The sequence below is a fragment of the Balaenoptera acutorostrata genome, chromosome 10 (assembly GCF_949987535.1).
Source record: "Balaenoptera acutorostrata chromosome 10, mBalAcu1.1, whole genome shotgun sequence".
Taxonomy (NCBI): domain Eukaryota; kingdom Metazoa; phylum Chordata; class Mammalia; order Artiodactyla; family Balaenopteridae; genus Balaenoptera; species Balaenoptera acutorostrata.
The window spans coordinates 47,704,020-47,725,292 of NC_080073.1; the positions used below are offsets into that span (position 1 = coordinate 47,704,020).

At 38.7% G+C, this 21,273-nt stretch overlaps 1 protein-coding gene across 1 annotated transcript in view; it reads left to right on the forward strand.

Annotated features, from left to right (window-relative positions):
* The first annotated feature begins 473 nt into the window (after positions 1-473).
* TOPAZ1 (testis and ovary specific TOPAZ 1) overlaps positions 474-21,273 on the forward strand; it is a 68,386-nt gene continuing 47,586 nt past the window's right edge. The window contains exons 1-4 of the mRNA XM_007193470.2: positions 474-657; positions 1,258-3,724; positions 14,592-14,653; positions 15,349-15,476. Coding sequence (XP_007193532.2) covers positions 474-657; positions 1,258-3,724; positions 14,592-14,653; positions 15,349-15,476 — 2,841 coding nt within the window. The remainder of the gene's footprint in view (positions 658-1,257; positions 3,725-14,591; positions 14,654-15,348; positions 15,477-21,273) is intronic.

The following is a 21,273-nucleotide window of genomic DNA, read 5'->3' on the forward strand; positions in this document are numbered from 1 at the left end:
CAAGAGGAGCAAGCCCGTGAGGAAAGATAAGGTCAGTTTTGCACAACTGGAGTTTGAGGTGCGTATAGGATGTCAGGAAGGCATATGCAAAGGGACCCCCCCCAAGAGACTTGGGGCGGAGTTAGAAGCCACTCGGTTTTTGCGAGCAACCAGGCGCGAGAGGTGGCCGGAAGGAGAGTTCGGCCTACTGGAAGGCTCCACCCCGACGCCCCGCAACGAACCGCGGAGAGGCTGGCTGCAAAGGCTCGAGGTCCTTCCGCCCGTTGGGCCTTGCCGCGCTTGCCCCAGCCAGGCATCGCGGACCCCACTTCCGCTTCCGGTCGCGGGGTCTTGGCGGCTGGGCGCGGCGGGTAGGGGCGGGACGGGGCTGAGCGCCGCGGGTGCCTGGCGGCCGGAGCAGCTTTTGCGAGGCCGGTGGGCTCCTGCGAGCGGGCGTGGCGGGCCTCGGTGGGCAGACGGGCGGCCCGGGGCGGATGCTGCGGTCGCGGACCTCGGGGCCCGCGACGGCCCCAGGGCGTGAAGGCGACGCGCGAGGCCCGAGGAAGAGAGGCAGGCGGCCTGGACCAGGCGAGGCCCGGGGGCGCAAGGAGAGCAGGCAAAAGAGGAGGATGGTGGCCCGGGCGTCTGGGAGAGAAGAGGTGGAAAGTGACAAGTCGGGTGAGGCGTTCGGGGCTGGGAAGGCCTCAGCGAGGCGGCGAGTGGAGGGGCCGGGGGGCCAGGTGGGCTCTTCAGACCCTTCGGACCGGCCGGGCTTAGAAGCAGCGAAGGAGGCGGAGCTCCCCTTGCAATCGGGAAGACACAGTAAGGAAGCACGCAGAGGTCACTCCCTTTCCAGCCTTTGCACCCCTTCTCCTCCACCCGTGTTTTACCACTAGCGTTTCACTCGAATCTACATGGGCTTTACTGATGCACACGGTTGACCCGGAGAGAAAGAAACAGGAATTCGCTTAAAACGTGTTTGTCCTGTTAGGATCCCTTGCTAAGAAGTTCTGTAAAAGGAATTCCTACTAGTGATTCCCTTTGGCTTGTATGAAATGATGATGCTAGAGGTTATTCAGCTGCCTTAGAATTTATACAGGTTTATACAGGACCTTAATAGAAATTAGGTCTTTGATTTAAAAACAAACGTATGTTTCCATACAGCTATTCAGGGAAATAAAAATAGATGGCTTCACAATTTTTTTTTTATTTTAAGTGGTATTGCTTTTTCCTCCTCAATGTAAAATCTTTTCTGGTATGTTTTGTTGTTTTGATCAGCCAAGGAAAAAAGAAAAGTTACTGAAGCCTCAAGTGATGATCCACAGCCAGGGATTGACCTGGTAAGAAAGGAATCATTAACCAGTTCAGAATCTTTACAAACAGTGGAATGCAGTGAATTGCAAAGTATGGCTTTCTTGCAGTCTTTGGGTAAGGAAGGTTTGGTAAAAGGTATTAAAAGAAGAATTCGAATTAAAAAATTTAAAAGCTTAGAACGCCCATCTCTCAAAATAACTGAAAATAAGGCTACACAAAATAGTAAGGTTGAATTGCAAGATGAACTGTACAAGAATACTCCAAAATATTCTTGTAACAGCTTGTCACCTGGAGTAGAAAATAATTCCATTTTAAAATTACATGATTGCAGTTGTTTCCCCCATTCCAAGGGTTGTAATGATGAAAATAACCTTGCATATAAACCTGATGGTGGATGTATGCATGTACCAGAAAATTCCTCAGAGTTAAAGAAAGAAAGCCCTAGGAGTCTTGCAGATAAGAGTGACAGAAATAATATTCCTCAACTTTTACAAACTGAAGAAAACTTAATGGGAGTAAATCAGTTATTACTTGAAGAAAATGATTCATACCAAAGTAAAAATAAGGGCTTGCTTTCCTGCCTTCAAAGTGAAAAAAATAAACATTCATTAGAGGAGAGCAGTGTTGGGAGAAAACCCAGAAAAAGGATGAAGGTGTCTGAAAAAGGAGATGAAATGGTTATTAAGATGAAATTTTCTAATGTGTATAACAAATCTGAGCTGGTGTTACAAGAAAACAGAACAGGTGCTGAAGGTAAAGAAACAGAGACTTTAGTGGCTAAAAAAAGTCCTTTAAAAGTTTTGAGAAAAGTAAACAATAACACGCTGTCACCAGTGGATCATTTATTAAGTCTTCCAGAAACAGGGAAAAAAACAAGTCATGAACACCATGTAAATCCTATGTTTCAGAAAACTCTTGAGCCACTTTCAAAAGAAGAAAAAAAGAATGCTTCAGAGCCTTTAGGATGTAAGAGCATGGATCCAGAGGAGTATTTTAAGTGGATGAAAAACTCAATAGTGAAGTCACCTAGCGATTGCCATCCTATTGAAAAGGGAGCTTCGAGGGAAGACTCGAAGAATGAAGCTGAAGAATCTAAATTTAGCTGTCACAGAACAATACCAATGACTGGCAAAAGAACTTGGCCTTGTTATTCATGTGCTAGAATATCTGCCCAGTGTTGGAAAAAGACTTCCTTGCCACAGTCAAATAACTTTCTTCCTGGGTCTCAGGAAAGTTTTAGGCAAGATGATTTTCTTAAACACCAAACAAATCAAACTCACTTAACTGACTCCAAATTGATGCTACCAAGTTCTCTAACAGAAACAAGCAGTGAATCTTCAAGTAGAGAGAAATTGGATTCTAATTTAAGTTGTTTATCTTCAGTCTCTACAGTGGAACCTACTTTAATGGTTATAAAGGAACCTATCATCAATGATAATAAAAAAATGAAGTCAGAGAAACTAAGCAGAAGTGCGTCAGAGGTAGTTTCTAATACTACTGAAGATACTCCATTAACTAATGTGACTCAAAACTTAACAGAAAGTAAAAAAAAAGATAGAGGGAATTTAACAAAACTGAATTTGACAGTGGCTTCCCAGGATGGCCAGGAAGCAAATAGCTCTACAGGCAAAACTATTCATCGAAAAGCATGCATTGCTAAGCAAACACTGGTTGTTCCAGACTTCGTTAAGATGTTGAACACAGGACGGCTGACTAATTTTAAAATTCCCTTACTTAAGAACAAAACAGAAAAAAGAAAAGAAATAAATGCCAAGTCATCAGAGAGAGAAGTATATAGTCCCCTAGAACTTCTTGACAGTTTATCTAGAGCAGAGGTAAGGCAGAATAGGACTAAAGAAAATGTCACCACAGTAACTTCAGGACCTCAATCTTTGAGCATACAAAATAGTGTAATTCCAGTGCAAGCTGGTTCTGGCTCATACTGCAGTAAGAATTCCTGTATTATTTCTCCAAGCTTTTTAAAGCAAGGTAATGGTAATAAACCATCTAACCACATCTCTGAACCAGGCAATATTGTTTCTAATAAGGAAGCTGTTTCTTTCACAGTTGAAAATAATACTATTTCTTGTGATCCTGGGTGTATAAAGAAAAGTCCTGCCTTCTGCTCTAGTGAACAAGAAACATTCAAAGCAGTTTCCTTTGAAGTTAGTGGTAGAAAAATGACTAAGAACTTTTCAGAAGTTGAAGTGGGGTTTCCAGATATTCTTAAAGCATATGAAGATGATGTCCTCTTGATTGATGTAATTCAAGATGACCCAGACCTCTTTGGAGTCTCCAATGAAGGGGAGCTGTCTTTTACTTCCGAGGTTCCCATGATAAGCCAGGAGCCCAGTGTTGCCGAAGAGCACCAGTCAACAGACTCCAAGCACATGGAACTTCCAGAAAAAAAAGAACCAAGTGATGACTTGAGGTATGCATGTTCAAGTATGCCTTTTGGTACAGATTATTGTTGCAGGTTTCAAAAGCACTTTCTGCTCTTAGGTGTCACTGATTTATTCAGTGACCATTGACGCTCCATTATTTTTTTAACCCAGTTATTTATTAAATGTAATATAGTGTATAATTGCTGAGACCTGGAAATGTCATTAATGCTGAAACTTAGAATCAAAATAAAACAATTATATATATTTGAAATTATAATGGAGCAGATTAGCTGTTCAGAATTTTAAATGGTGGTTTATAAAGTGGCTTTTTAAATTACTGAGATTGCTTCTTTCAAAAGTCAAATTTATTTTCATATGTTTTTTAATAATTGTAAATATACAGCTATGCTTTTATTTCAGCCAAGTTACGTATTAAGAACAGTGCTATGTATTTTAACCCATTTTCACTGGCTTCCTTGTTAGATAAAAAATCCATTTTTCAGTGACCAGAGAAGCCTTGGAAAAGTTTATTTGAATTAGAACTTGAAAGTCGAATCAAAAGTGAAACTAATAGTCTATTTATCTCTTGTAAAAATAAAATACAGTGTGTGTGTGGGGAAAAAAAAAAAAAGTGAAACTAATATTCAGAGGGGAAAAGCACAAAATTTTTTTCATGGTTTTACTTTTAAGGTGATGGTTTTATTTTTTTTAATTTATTTTATTTTTTTTTGAGTAAATGTTGCTTTAATATCAGCAAGGATAGAATAGGCATCTTGGTTAAAAGCAAGTAAAGGTGATTCTTTTTTTTTTGCCATAAATAGTAGAATTTTTATTTATTTTTTTTGAATTTTAGAATTTTATTTATTTATTTATACAGCAGGTTCTTATTAGTTATCCATTTTATACATATTAGTGTATACATGTCAATCCCAATCGCTCAATTCATCACACCACCACCACCCCACCACCACCACTTTCCCCCCTTGGTGTCCATACATTTGTTTTCTACATCTGTGTCTCTGTTTCTGCCCTGCAAACCGGTTCATCTGTACCATTTTTCTAGGTTCCACATATATGCGTTAATATACGATATTTGTTTTTCTCTTTCTGACTTCACTCTGTATGACAGTCTCTAGATCCATCTAAGGTGGTGGTTTTAAATGATGACTTAGCCCCCAAAGAGAGTGAGTTTGCCTGAATCAACTTTAAATGGAGCCAAGTAATAACCTTCTTATTCGGGAACTTGACCTATCTGATTGGCCTAAATTTTATTTACTATTATGTCATATTTTACTAAATTTTTATAATTCTTTAAGCTCTAATTTATATTTGTATGTTACAGTACTTGAATATTGGAATGTTCTGTGAACAGACTCGAAACATGAACACTTTCCACTAAGATTCAATAGTACATGACTTAAATTTGTCTAGTATTCATAAATTTTAGTTACTTTTGTGATATTACATTCTTCTTGATGTTCCTAGTGTGACAAGAACTTGTAACTTATCACCAAATAGAGTACTTTCTGTATCCCAAAGGAAGGACCAAGAGCTTTATCTGTTATTTTTAAAAATCGTCCATAATGAGGATGGTAATCTGCCCATTTTGAGGTGGAAAAAATGAAGATGACAAGTTGTCAGTTGCCCAAATTCACACTGCTAGTAACAGAATCTGGATTTGAACTATCTTAGTTTAAAATGAGTGGTCAAGAACTTAACCTTTATAGTCTGACCTAGGTTTTTGAATCTTTTCCTTTCCCTAATAGCTCTGTCACCTTGTAGGCAAATTATTGATATTTTACCTTATCTGTAAAAAGGGAAGGTACTTGCCTGTCAAGGTCGTGAGGATTAATCAATGAAGGGATGGGAAAGGTTTTGGTGTAATACTGGGTGAACAGTAAGAGCTCAATAAAAGGTAGTTAATTAAAGGTGCTTTTAACTCTTGTTATATCATGCTTCCTTTGAGGATCACAAAGAGAAATTAGAGCAAAACCTACATTCAAAGGCAAACATCTCTGTTAGCTAACAAGATGTTGACAATGAACTGCAGTTGAAGGTAGAAATGTTGTAAACTGGGCATAAAGTTTGTTTTTTATACTTTTTTTTTCTTTCTTAGGATAATGGCTGATTTTATAAAAATGATACGTGTTCATTATATTAAAAGCGTAAGAGGGAGGGAATCTCACCACCCAAAATAACAAATGAATTACTCAAAATTTGTATGCCTATCTAGGCATATATGTGGATATAATTTCAGAAAAGTTGGATCATGCCACTTTTTAGTAAAAAACATTTAATTTTACTTACGTTTAACTTGGGGAAGGAGGGACTGAAGTGAAACTAAAGGAACTGCTGAATCAATATACTTCTTTACAACAAGAAATTAGTTCTTAAAAGTTTCTTCCAAGTTAATAAGAAAAATTATTTAAAAGTTTGAGTTTTGTTATCATGACTTTTAAAAATTGTGTTCTAACTTCAGACAGCAGCATTTGCTTTCCTGATATAAAAGACAAACCAAGTATCAAATTTACTTCAGATAATTTTTCTACTATTGTAACTTCATTTCCTTTTATGGCAGGAGCACCAATTATACTTGTTTTAGCTCTTCTTTTTCTTTCATCTCTGCTTCTGAAGTTTTGGTTTTTAAATAAACTTTAAAATTTCCTCAGTAGTTATTTTAATATTTTCATTTTTCTGCACTGGAAATACCAGTTTTACAGTCATCCACAGTGCTAGGATAAACCTTAACAGGGAAAAATGGATGCATGATCACCAGAGGGTCTGCTAATAGTTATACAGAAAATTGTTAATGGTTCTAGAACTAGATGAAGCTTAAAATATAATTTCTAATGTCAGGTCTCTCCCTTTTACCAATCAGTTGCTAATTAGTATATTACTGTTTCCTCACTCTGCGACACTGAGAGGTTGAAACCTGTTAGAATGAGTTTCTGTTTTACAGAAATAGAAATTGAAGATGGGAGGGCTATGCCCAGAAATTGTCAGAAGCTCTGGACTACCTCTTATTGGTAAAACAGGTAGACAAACATGAGTTAATTTGTAAGGTATTTAAGTTGTGTTAGAATACTTGTTCATTGTCAATCTCCACCGTGGGGGAAGTCCATATTAAAATCCAAAGCATTAGAAGCATATTAGAACTAATTCCCTAAGACTTGAACTGATGAGCTTAGACATATATAGTGGGTGAAATAGGTAAAACTTTTGAATTAGCCTGTAAGTATAGTTAGAGATCTGAGAATGTCTGTAATAGTCAGTGCTCTACAGTTAATCTGTACTAGAATATAGGATTATGTTCAATCACATATGCTAAAATATCAGTCCAGTGATATTATACAGTGGATCATTGAGATTTTAAGAATCTGCCAAATATTCACGGAATTACTATATCGCTGGGGAATTGGGGACTAATGTGTTTGAAACAAAAATATGTAAACTGAGGTACAAGAACACTAGTAGTTTAGAAAAGAGGGTTGAAAGGGCCTCTTGGAAAAGCCAAAATTTGTACTGATCCTTAACGGTTGGATTGATTTAGATTAACAAGGGGGAAGAAGGAAGAAAGTTTGGAGAGGTAGAAAAATAATGAAGAAAATGTGGGCAAAAGGTAAAGGTAGCTATGAATATGGTTGTGCAGGGCAGATTATGACTTCTTCAGACAGAAGTAGGAGCCATTCTCTTTTCCCACAGCACCTTTTGTTACCTCACTTATGACACTGATTTCATGATGATATAATTTACATCTCTCACCTGCTAATACTATTGGACTTCTTTTTTTTTTACTTTTCTTTTTTCTCTTTATTTCCAAATTTATTGAGACATATTTGACATATTTGAGACATATTTGATATATAACTTATGTAAGTTTAGGGTGTACAATTTGATGATTTGATATATGTATGTGTTGCAAAATGATTACCTTAATAAGGTTAACTGACACATTCATCTCTGTTCCTATGAGTTCTTTCTTTTAGATTCCACATATAAGTGAGATCATACACTATTTGTCTAGACGAAATGAAAAGGCAGCCTATGGAATGGGAGAAAGTATTTGCAAATCATATATCTGATGAAGGATTAATATCCAAAACACATAAGGAATTGATACAACTTAATAGCAAAAAACCAAATAACATGATTACTTTTTTTAATCTTCACATAGTTAGGAACTCAACAGATTGAGTCAGCCACCTAAGAGCCTTGAACAGGCCTGATTACACAACAGGAATCAGAAAATTTAACTTTAGCCAACAAAACATACACTAATCTAGTAGACCTTAATAATTTTGATAAAATATGTTTTATTTGCCCATTTTATTGTAAACACAGTTATTAGTCTTATTTTCTTTGTAGATGCAACATTTAATGAGTTCAGTGAAGTCTTGAGAGGAGAACATATTTTTTGTTACTGAATACAGGCTAATTTTCATCTTGGTACCCACTGATGTAAATACAGTTGCACAAGAATATATACTCTTGTGTATATTCTCTATTTTTCTTTCTTTCTTTCCTTTTTGTTTCTGGTGTTATCCTCTATAATAAGTTCTTGGTTTAGAGTAGATATCTCAGACACTTTTCCATGGGAACATCATTTTCTCTTTGTGTGTGTGTGAGACAGATATTTAACTTTTGTGTACCATACCTTGTATTCCATGGCTCACATAAACTGTTGGACTTCTTGAGGGTGGGAAATGTCCATGTCTCATTTGCCTTTGTAAACCCAGTCACTCATACATTGAGGGAGGGGAGAGAATTAAGGTTTCAATTCCTACTATGTTGTAGGCTGTTTCTCAAGCATTGGAATATATGTAAATGGAGGCAGTGAATCCTTTTTTTCTAAAGCAGATAGATGTTTAAGAATAGTAAAAATAAGACTTGATAAGTAGGGTGATACCAGACTAAGAAGGTTGGAAAATTAGGCATCAAAATTTGAACTTGGTATAGAATTGGTGCTGGTGATCAGTTTGGATCATTTATACCACCTTTGCAACTTGGACTTCAATCCGTGAAAAGCCACTGTACATTCTAGAGCCGGTAAATAATAAACTTCTGGGAGGGGGAAATACCTAGCACCACTGTGCAGAAAATAAAAGCCTATTACTTTTGCTCAGGCATTTGAGTCCCATTAGACCATGCCTAGCATGGATCTATCCTGGGTAAACTATATTGTCTCAAGAAATCCACCCCACTTACTTTCTCAGAATCTTGGGGAAATCAGTTTGTTCCCCAAGGGATTGGCTTCTGTCACCAGGTTTACCATACCAAATGACCAAAAAAAAACCAAAAACAAAACCAAAAAATGGTTTCCAGCAAAAGTAAAGGTCATTCTCTTTCTTTCCCTCATATATTTAGACTCCTTGGCCTGTTTTTCAAGAAGCTCATCTTCCTCCATTCTCCCTTTCCACTGAATATCTGAGGCACTCTAACTATAATGCACAATTGTACACTTAATTGTAAGAACTGACATTTAGTGTCTACCCTGTGCTAGATACATTACTTATGCTATTTCATTAAGTAGAACAAGTCTGAGATTGAAACTGACCCTATCTTTAAAATTGAGTCAAAGTCACTAACTTTCCAAAGGACACACAGCTAGTAAGTATCAGAGCTGAGATCTGGACACAGGGCAACCTGCTTCAAAGTCGATCTCCCCTCCCCAGAACAGCATGCTGGAAGAGTGGCACTTTGGTTCTTTACATGGCTTCAAATCCATTATTCTATAGACTGCCACAGAACATTATTTACTTTTTGACCCCTTTCCTCTCTCATCTTGTCCTTCTCTTTATTTTTTTTATTAATTAATTCATTTATTTATTTATGGCTGCATTGGGTCTTCATTGCTGCACACGGGCTTTCTCTAGTTGCAGCGAGCAGGGGCTACTCTTCGTTGTGGTGCGCGGGCTTCTCGTTGCGGTGGCTTCTCTTGTTGCGGAGCACGGGCTCTAAGCACACGGGCTTCAGTAGTTGTGGTGCACGGGCTTAGTTGCTCCACGGCATGTGGGATCTTCCTGGACCAGGGCTTCAACCTGTGTCCCATGCATTAGCAGGCAGATTCTCAACCACTGCGCCACCAGGGAAGCCCTCATCCTTCTCTTTAAAGCAGCAGGTGGTGCAGTATGAAGAAGCATCGTTCTGATTTTTACTTTTTTCTCTTTTGGACCACATAAACCATTGTTTGTTTTTGCTGAAATAAATGGTACTGTACTTGATGGAGTTATTGTTTGTAATATCAGGAGACCGAGCACCTCACATCCTGGCATCAGGCTTGGGAACCTCTGGCCCAGTGAATTGGATACTGTAATATTTCTGGTTTTGGCCACTGTTATGTGCAGAATAATTGCCCCAGTAAGTTTATGGTAGTCCTTTTCACAAACAATATGTGAATGTGTAAATAAGTGAACATTGACTGCATTCAGCTAGTTAGCACCTCAAAAGGAAGCAATAACATTCTGAATTTTTCTTGGGCATTCTGAATTTTTCTTGGGAATTTTTTCTGAATTTTTCTTGAGCAATAACATTCTGAATTTTTCTTGGGCAATAACATTCTCTTAGGTTTCAAGCTTTTTCTGCTAATAATTATTCTAGAGCTGTCATCTTCAAACCTGTTTGTCAGTTACCCGTACTAAAGATACATTTTACATTACAGTCTGGTACCTACCTCTGAATATGTAAGACAATAGATTTATAAAAATAGTATTTCCCTTACTACATGTGGTCTAGTATCGTATTTTGTATTTTATTCTGTTTTATTTAAAAATCCTGGTTGGAACCCGTTAAATTTCATCACCCCCTTGAAAAATGCTCTGTTAGAGGATAAACCTGATGTAATCTATGTAGTTCTTCAGAAGCCTCTCTTATTCTCCTCTCCTTTTTGCTCAGATCTTCTCTTTTGCTTCCCTGTGTTCTGTAGCCTCACCCAAGTCTGTTTCTCTCCTTTCTTCCTTCTACCCTTCATTTTTCCCCCTTTCTACTCCACTAATGCAAAGCTGTAATGTATTTATGGGGGTTACAATTTTATTTTCCTTATCTAGATGAATTTAAGTTTTTCGTATCTCTCTGTGTCTTGCAAATTCAAAACAAAACTAAATTACTTCTAACCAAAGTGGCATGTGCAATTTTACCTTCCTTGTAAGTTACTTATTCATAGTAAAAAGCTTCTCACTCTTATGAACTATAACAGCAGTATTAAAAATACTATTGTAATACTTTGAAATTAAAGCAGTACACTTGCTATACTTATTTACTTTTTTGGGTTTGGGTTTTTTTTTTTTTTTTAAGGAATAACCTTCTGTGTGTCTGGGCTGTACCTATTTGTGAATGTAACTTTCAGTATAATTAGAAACAGCCCTCAATTCTTCTCTATTTATTGAGTCAGTTAATCCTATTCATGCTATTACCTTGAATCTCTCTCATGGTTTTTCCTTTCTCTCAATTCTCACTGCTACTATCTTATTCATATTTCTTCTAAGTTATTGCAATTAGCTCCTGGTTAATCTTCCTGAACTCTCTTAGTATATCCTCCTCCACAGTAATATTTTGAAGTAGAAATTGATCTGCCAGTGACTGCTTACAGCGCTCCGGTGGCTTTCAGCCACCTGAGGATGGAGTCTAAATTGCTTGGCATGGCTTTTTATGGCTCTTTGGTGGATCTGCATCCATTCTCTCTTTGGCAGCTATGGGGTCGGTGGGGAGGAAAGTGTGGGGAGAGGCTAATAAAAGATAAGCAGAGCAGGCAGCTCACTGTTTCCACAATATGTCATCTGAATCCTTTTGCAAGTGTTTCTTTATCCAGAAGTTCCTTTCTTTTCATTCATTTGTCCTCTAAATCACATCTGAGATTTTATTCTAGGGATTTGTTCCAGTAGTTCTCTTGGCACAGATCTCAGTATATTATGTCTGCTTGCATGTGCACCTCCTCCTATGCTGGGAGTTTGTAGACAGGAGAGAGGCATCTTCATTTGCATCTCCCTAGTGTCTGGCTAGGAGGATGTTAGGTGCTGACTATATGGTGAGCAACTAGATGCACATGGACCTTGTTCTCACAGAGCTTTTAGTCTATCAAGGGCTGCAAATGATTAAGCAAATACAATAAAATATGGTAGGAAAAGTGCAAGGTGTTGAAGGCTTCCTCGCCCTAGTAACATTTAAGTTGAACACTGAAGAATGAATAGGAACTAGGCAATAGGTGAAAAAAAGTGAGTAGAAAATTGAGAGGGAAGGAGTAGTCTATAGGTAGGCCTGCAGGGAAGAGCATGTTACAACTGAGAGACAGAAATAACATCCCATGGCTTAGTGTTCAGGTGGCAAGAAATGAAGCTACAGAATATGCAGAAAGCTCAGTCGTGCAGGGCTTTGTAAATAGGATGACCATAGAATTGATCTTCTGAATTGCAAAAATTTTGAGAGGGAAATGGGCGGGGGGAGGTATTAATAATTAATATGCCAGGGTAAGAGGCATACACAGATCATCCTAGATGAACTAGAATTCATGGTGAGTTTGAACTTTATCCTAAGAGCATATAGGGATTCACTGAAGGACTTTACTTCAAGTAGAGAATTTGATCAGATTTACATTTTAAAAATCATGATAGCTCTGGTGTGGAGAATAAATTGGCAAGGAGCTATTGTCATAATTAGACCAAAGGACGTGGTGACTTCAACCAGAAGTGGGAGTGGATTTGAGACAGGTTTAGGAAGTGAAGATTGATTAATCAAATGGGGGCGAGGTCAGAGGTAGGAGTTGAGGATGATACCTGGTTTCTCTTGTTTCAAAGAAGGGCATTACAATTCTCTGATGAAAACAGGCAGGATTGGGGAGGGATGCTGGTCATGAGGTCAAATTTAGACATGTTGGGGCTTCCCTGGTGGCGCAATGGTTGAGAGTCTGCCTGCCAATGCAGGGGACATGGGTTCGAGCCCTGGTCTGGGAAGATCCCACATGCCGCGGAGCGACTGGGCCTGTGAACCACAATTGCTGAGCCTGCGCGTCTGGAGCCTGTGCTCCGCAACAAGAGAGGCCGCGATAGTGAGAGGCCCGCGCACCGCGATGAAGAGTGGCCCCCACTTGCCGCAACTGGAGAAAGCCCTCGCACAGAAACAAGGACCCAACACAGCCATAAATAAATAAATAAATAATTTAGACATGTTGAGTTGGAGAGACCTTTGAAATACTGAAATGGAGATATTCTAGTAGACATGAGTTCAGAGGTATGAATTGGGGGAGGAGATTTGTATATATTTGTGTCTTGTTTGTAATTTTATTTTCCCATTCTTTTTAAATATTTATTTTATATTTATTTTTGGCTGCGTTGGGTCTTCATTGCTGCGTGAGGGCTTTTCTCTAGTTGCGGCGAGCGGGGGCTACTCTTCGTTGTGGTGTGCGGGCTTCTCATTGCGGTGGCTTCTCTTGTTGTGGAGCACGGCCTCTAGGCGCACGGGCTTCAGTAGTTGTGGCACGTGGGCTCAGTAGTTGTGGCTCGCGGGCTCAGTTGCTCTGCGGCATGTGGGATCTTCCCGGACCAGGGCTCAAACCCATGTCCCCTGCATTGGCAGGCGGATTCCTTTTTTTTTTTTTTGTTATATACACAATTTTTCTTTTAATGATAAGATAGTTCAAAGCAGAAAATCAAAGACGATACTATTTTCAGAGAAAATTTTTAAAAAAAGCAGAATTGAGGTTCTGAATAATTGAGGTAGCATTGAAACTTGAAAGGAAAATCCCTCTCACAAAGTATAATATCATATCATTTAAAAAGCCATTGGTTTTCATACAAGTGTCTATAAACTTAAAGTTATATAAATGCATTTACTTTTTTTTTTAACATCTTTATTGGAGTATAATTGCTTTACAATGTTGTGTTAGTTTCTGTGGTATAACAAAGTGAATCAGCTATATGTATACATATATCCCCATATCCCCTCCCCCTTGCGCCTCCCCTCCCACCCTCCCTACCCCACCCCTATAGGTGGTCACAAAGCACCGAGCTGACATCCCTCTGCTATGCAGCTGCTTCCCACTAGCTAGCTATTTTACATTTGGTAGTGTATATATGTCAGTGCCACTCTCTCACTTCGTCCCAGCTTACCCTTCCCCCTCCCCGTGTCCTCAAGTCCATTCTCTATGTCTGCATCTTTATTCTTGTCCAGGCAGGTGGATTGTTAACCACTGTGCCACCAGGGAAGTCCTATTATATTTTATTCTGTGTACTTTTATATACTTTTGTCCAAGTTTTTAAAAATAGAATAGTATTTGGCCATTTGTTTCTGAGTGGCTCCTATAGCTATAGTTTTCATTTGTTGAGCCTATGCCATTGGCTTAAGAACATTTTATCTTATTTAATCCTCACAATAACCTTGTGGGTAGGTGGTATTCTCATTTTACAGATATGGTTAGACTCAAAGAATTTAAATAATTTTGCCACGGTTGACATAGTAAGTGGCAGAACAATATTTGAGCCCAGGTTGGTTTAACTCTGATCTCCATAGCTGTTACCTTTAGACATTAGGTTGTCTTCAGAGACTACAAAAAGAGACTCAAACTGCTCTCACACACTTCCTTTTACGTTGGCGGTAAGACATACATACACATGCTTAAGAGTAGGAGGTAAACATTATCTTGCATTGGTGTAATACTTTTAAAATGTTTTAAATGCTTGGTATAATGTCATCAGTTCTCTCTAACAAAGTTTGAGTGGCAGCACTCCCTAACAATTGTGGCGAATGTGATTAAAGAACCAAATGCAGAATCTGCTTGGGTGTGCTATCCCAGAATAGTACTCTGGCCTTGGAGGACTTGAGCTGATGTTCACCAGCTGCTAAAGCTAGTATTGTGTAATGTTTAGAGGAGTGGATAGTTCTGCTAGAATATGTTATAATGTGTAAGCTCTGTTTGCTTTATAATAGACAACTCCCTGTACTGGATCCTGAATCGATGAAGTCAGAGATCTGTGCTTCCTTGTCAGCAGGTAAAATTTGACATTTTCAGAATGTGTAATATTGAAGTATTTTTATATCTCTATTTAGGCATAGTCAGAATGAATTCATTAAAATAGGAAGCTTTTCATTTTAGAGTCTGTCAACCGTGTTTTACAGTTTGTCAGTTTTCCTCAGTTTTGCCTGGTTGGCAGATCAGATTTTGAGAAATTTTCCAGTTGATTATTTAATAAATAACTTTGTTAGGCTTTATCTACAAAAGATAATTGACCTTAGCAATTTTTGTAGTCTCATTTTTGAAATTGAAATATATATTTAAGCTTTACCACATTTTAAATCTGAGTCCTTTTTAATATTTTTTTAATAATAGCTAATCCTAAGTTTAAATAACTGAATCTTTACAGGAAATAATTTGAAAGTTAATTTCAAAAACTTTCAAGTTTTAAAAATATATTGAAAAATAGCTGGACATGATCAAGAAAGATTCTTAAATTTATCTTTATGTCTCAATTTTGTCTTACTGCCAATTCTTTTTATACCATGTAATGGAGTTATTTTGATAGAGAGGGAGGAATAAATGTATAATTTGCTGAAAATGCTGCTTCATATTTGTCACATTGGACTTTAAAAGAGTCTCTGAATTCTAACTCATTTTTAGAACAATCTTTAAATGACTTGGTTATTTTGTCATTTAAAGTTTCTACAGTTGAATATTATTTCTTTTCAGCAAGTGAGATAAAACATGATTCCAAAGGTGCAAACATTTCCTTAGGTGAAGTTGCTAATGAGACTTCTTCAAATGAAAAACTGGGAGACGTCAGTGAACACACAAAAAGTTCAGACTTGGATGAAAAGGTACTAGGGAATCTTTTGCATTTTCTTATTTCTTGGTCCAGATAGTGGTAAATACCGAAGTCCATCTTAGTGCTGTCAGGTGACAAGGGAATGGCCTTTTTGTTGAGTAAAGAGTCACGTCATTCTGGCCATGGGACATACTGCTTGATGCTTGCCGTAAGCACAGTATTAACAGAGTTTCACTTGTCTGGGAAAATGGGGTGTGCTGTTTAATTATATATTTAGCTTTTTAGAATCCTAAAGTTCTTCTCAAACCTATGTAAATCTTTCTAAATTGTTACATATCTTCCTGCCTCACTAAGTACAAAGTACTGAATATCATTTGATCTTCTTTGAAGTTTTAGAATATCATAGTGCCTGCGTGCTATGAATGCAAGCATCAGTTATTCGACCACAGGTGTAGAAGGCATAGGAATCGGAGCTAAACCTAACTTGATGTTGGAACATACCACTGGTGTATGATATGGAGAAAATTTGGGGTATCAGTTATCTGCCAGATGTGTATGATTGTCTTAACCTTTTGAATAATTTAATTGACTCCTAGACAACTATTTCATGTTTTCTTCTTTCTCCTTATTCCTCCTCATTTGTCCTCATAGCTAACAACCTTGTTTCCTACTTTACCAAGAAAATTGAAATAATTGGAAAAGAACTTCCTAAGTTCCTACCAATACATTAGGCCACATACCTGCACCTGTTCCCAAAACTTCAGCTTCACTTCTGTTACACTGGGTGAACAGGCCAAGACTATTCCCTTCACCTGTGTGCTAGAATCCATCTCTTCCCTCTCTTAAAATACACTCCAGTAATCCTCCTTTCATTACTGGATCATTCTCTTCAACAGAAGCATGCTTTTCTCCCATCTTCAAACAAAACCAAAAATACACTTTCATGGTCCCATTTTCCTTTTCACCTGTTGTCCTATTTCTCCAAAGACTTGTCTAGACCCTCTATCTCCAGTTCCAAAGATACTCACCTTCACCTCCACCAAAACTACCTGTCTTAAACTTTCCAGTGACCTGCTCGTTGCTGAATCTAATAAACATAGTTCAGTCTTAATCTTACTTAACCTATCACCAGTATTTAACAGTTGATCACGCTTTCCTTGAAACATTTTTTTCACATGGCTTTCAGGTTAAACATGCATGCCTAGTGTCCTGTCTGTCTGCAACTTCCCAGTTGGTTTCGCTGGTCTCTCCTGATCTCCCTGACCTCTACATGTTGGAGCGACCCAGTGCCTAGACCAGGAGTCTGTTCTTTTTTCCTATCTAGATTTGCTCCTTAGATGGTCTCATCCAACCTCATTGCATTGAATGCCATCTGTGTGCTAAGACTCAAATTGATATCTCCAGCTTGAACTTCGTCTCTGAGCTGCAGACCTTTCTCTCTAGTTGCCTACTTGATTTTTCCACTTGGATGTCCAGTTACACTTCTCAAACTTAACATGTTCGAAACTGACCTCCTGTTAGATGTCCCCTACCCTACCACAAACCAGCTGTTCCTGTAATTTTCCCCTTTTCTATTAAAGGCAACTCCATCCTTTATAAGTTATTTAGGCTCAAAAACCTTGGATTTCCTTACTTTCTTTTTCTCTCACTCCATATCCAGACTGTAAGGAAATCCTGCTGGCCTTAGCTTCAGATGATGTCTGGAAATTATTCACTTTTCATCACTCCCACACATACCACACAGGCCCAGGCCCAGGCCCCGCCTAATATCATCTCCTGCCTGCATTACTGCAGTGGTCTCCTAACATTTCTCCAGCTTCTGATATTGTCCTCTTGTAGTTTACTCTCAACATAGCATAAACTAGATCATGTTATTCTTCTACTTCAAACTCTCCAGTGGCTTTTAATATTCATATTCTTTACTGTGACCTACATGGCCCTTTATCTGTTCCCCCTACCCCTCCCCTACGTTGTTACCTCTCTGATCTCTTTGACTACTCTCCTTATCCATTTTACTCTGACCACATTAGCCTCCTTGCTGTTCTTGGAACAAACCAGGCTTTCTCCCACTTCACGGCCTTTGCCCTTGCCATTTTATCTCCTAAAAAAAAAAAAAAAAAAGATATAGCTTACTTTCTTATTTCCTTCACATCCTTACTCAAATTTCATGTTCTCAGAGAGACCTCCCCTAGCCATCCAACCTAAAATTCCAGTATTCTCCGTTCTGTCAACATTTCATATCCCCCTTTCTTGTACTTATCATGATATAACATACTTTACATTTACTTATTTATGTTTACCTCTGTCTCTTCCTGCTAGAATGAAACTCCATGAAGGCAAAGATTTTTGTCCATTTTGCTCACAAATGAATCTTTAGCATCTAGAGCAGTGGCTGATACAGAGTAATAACACAAATGATTGGGTTTTTTTGGCCGCCCCGCACGGCATGCAGGATATTAGTTCCCCGACCAGGGATCAAACCTGTGTGCCCTGCAATGGAAGTGCAGAATCTTAACCACTGGATTGCCAGGGAAGTCCCAAATGGTTGTTGAATGAATATTGAATGTGAACCTCATTTGAAAATAGTCTTTAGGGACTCCCCTGGAGGTCCAGTAGTTAGGACTTCGCCTTCCAATGCAAGGGGTGCAGGTTCGATCCCTGGTTGGGGAGCTAAGATCCCACATGCCTCAGGACCAAAAAATCAAAACATAAAACAGAAGCAAGGGGCTTCCCTGGTGGCGCAGTGGTTGAGAATCTGCCTGCTAATGCAGGGGACGCGGGTTCGAGCCCTGGTCTGGGAAGATCCCACGTGCCACGGACCAGCTGGGCCCGTGAGCCACAACTACTGAGCCTGCGCGTCTGGAGCCTGTGCCCCGCAACGGGAGGGGCCGCGATAGTGAAAGGCCCGTGCACCGCGATGAAGAGTGGCCCCCACTTGCCGTAACTAGAGAAAGCCCTCGCACGAACCGAAGACCCAACACAGCCAAAAATAGAGAAATAAATAAATAAAGTAGCTATAAAAAAAAAAAAATGGTTGCAGGGACTTCTATTATAAAAAAAAAAAAAACAGAAGCAATATTGTAACAAATTCAAAAAAGACTTTAAAAAATGGTCCACATCAAAAAAAAAAATAGTCTTTAAGTGTTAGAAGTGTCCTATAGCATGAATAAAAGTATCACAAAGTACTTGCTTAATGGTTTGATGATAACAGCCAGTATGTATTGAGCCTTTATTAAATGCCAGCCAGCCAGTGCTAGAGACTTAGCACTGGTTATATCTTATCCCTATGATATAAGGAGGTGCTGTTCAGGAGTTCCCAAAACCACCCTCAGGTTCAGTGATTTGCTAGAAGAACTCACAGAGGTCAGCAAAGCTGTTATTGTAACTCAAGGTTACAGTTTATTTCAGTGAAAGAATACAGATTAAAGTCAGCAAAAGAAAGAGTCACATAGGGCAGAGCACAGGAGAAACTGAGTACAAGCTTCCAGTTTTTCTCTCCCAATAGAGGCACGTGGACACTGCTTGCTTCTCCCAGGAGTGATGTATGACAGAAACAGAATATTGCCAGCCAGGGACTTGCCTGAAGCTTGGTCAGGGTTTTTATTGGGGTCAGTCACATAGGCATGGTTGACCACCTGCGTGGCTGACCTCAGTCACTCAGTCTCCAGTCCCTCCAGAGGTCAAGCTGATACCACATGGCTCAAGGACCCCGTCGTAAATCACAAAGACTTTCTGGAGTGGCCCAAGGCCTCTACCATAAATTACACTGTTAGCTTACACTATCTGTTGTGATCCCAGACACCCAGGTAAACAAAGACACACAATCAGGCAGCATATTCCGAGGGCTTAGAAGTTACCTTCTAGGAGCAGGTCACAGGCCATTCCTTTAACACAGGCATATGGACAACCCAGATTTACTGAGTTAACCCTTTACTGCACATGAAGTGTGTACTGCTATTTCCCTTTGCAGATGAAAAAACTGAGACTTAGTATCTTGTCCAGGGTCACACAGTAGAATCCCTTGACTCTATAGCAGGGGTCAGCAAACCTTTTCTTTAAGACTAGATAGTAAATACTTGTCTGGCTTTGTGGGCCATATGGTTGCTGTCCTAGCTACTCAGCTCTGTTATTGTAAGGAGAAAGAAGCCATAGACAATATGTAAACAAATGTCAATTGCTGTGTTCAAATAAAACTTTATTTACAAAAACAGGCAGCCTGCAGGCTATAGCTTGCCAACCTTTGCTCTAAAGCATTAAAAAATAAAGTTTGTACTCTATTCTACTTAAAGCAGAAGAGAAGACTTTTTGCTTTCAATTCTGCAAGGATAGATTTTAAGAGACGTTTGCCAGAATTCACTGAGTTCTTAACACTAAATATTTAAAGATGTAGACTATTTTCAATATTAGCTCTTTTAAAAATAATCCCCAAAATCATTTAGCTGCTTCCTAGTGTGGTACTACTTTTTGGATTTGTTTAAGGGAAGGGGAATGATACTTTTATCTTTCTGATACCATGGTAAGCTTCAAAGTAGCAACTCTTTAGAAAATATTGATACATGACCCTGTCAGTAATATTTGTCTTTAAAATATCTGGCCCCCAAATTTGGGAATTAACAAACTTTATCCATCTCTTACCTTATATTTTAGGAACTTTAGAGGGTAAATAGGTTGATTTATAGGACATATGTCTAGCCTGCCACTTTTCTGCTTTTATGTATGGTTTTCTGTGAATTTTTAGAAATGCTTCCTTACTGATCTTTTACATATATATATATTTCTGTCTTTTCCACAGACCTTGTTTTTTCTTTCTCTTGTATATCAGTTATACCCAGAATCCATATATAACAATTTTTAGATTTACCATGGTAGTAGTTGCTTAATGATTCTAGTTTTGAGCCCCAGATAGTTGAAATGCTAGTGTACTTTTTAATTTTTATTTTGAAACAATTGTAAATTCACAGAAAGTTGCAAAAGTAGTTTTCCTCCATGATTACATCTTAAAGCACAATATCAGAAGCAGAAATTTGGTATTAGTATAATGACTGTATGTAGTTCTGTGTATATTATCAAGTGTGCAGATTTTTGTAGCCACCACTGCAATTAAGTTAATTATGCCATCACTACAAAGATACTCCTTATGCTACCCCTTTGTCACACATCCCTCCCTACCCCTAACTTCCATAACCTTAGTAACCATTAATATGTTTTCCATCTCTGTAACTTTGGTATTTTGAAATAAATGCCCAGGTTTGCAGTTGCTGGGCTGTCTGGTAGTTGCATGCTTAGGTTTTAACTTGGGTGGACTTGGCCTCCAGTTTACTCCCCCTGTGGTAGTAGGCAGTTGAAATGTTTATTCAGTTCATTTAGTGTCATCTGGGTTGTTTGGAGTCTACCTTACAAAGGTGTAGTTCAAGGGTCAGCTAGAAATTTGGACCAAGTTTAAAGCAGATTTGGGGGTTTCTCTCTTAGGCTCTCCCGTTTCCAGATTCCCAGCCTCACTTCCCAGTTTCTGACTTTGCCCTATACTCTGTCTTCTGGTTCTTTGTGTCAGTATGGCAAATTTTTAGCCTTCCCCAGTGGTTCCAACCAATTAAGGCCTCTCTTTAAGAATAAATCCATAAAAACAGGACTGTTACCCAGTGTCATTCCCTCTTTCCCTCCAGATTCTGCCTACTTTTCATACCTTTCCAGTGTTTTCAGGCAGAGTTTTTTTTTATAGTTCATCTGACAGTTACAGTTGTTACCTGAAGAAGGATTAGCCCAATAAGAGATACTTATTTGCCATTTCTCAAACTGGACCTATTGTGTCTTCTTTTTAATTTTATACAAATGACAGCTTATCATTCTTT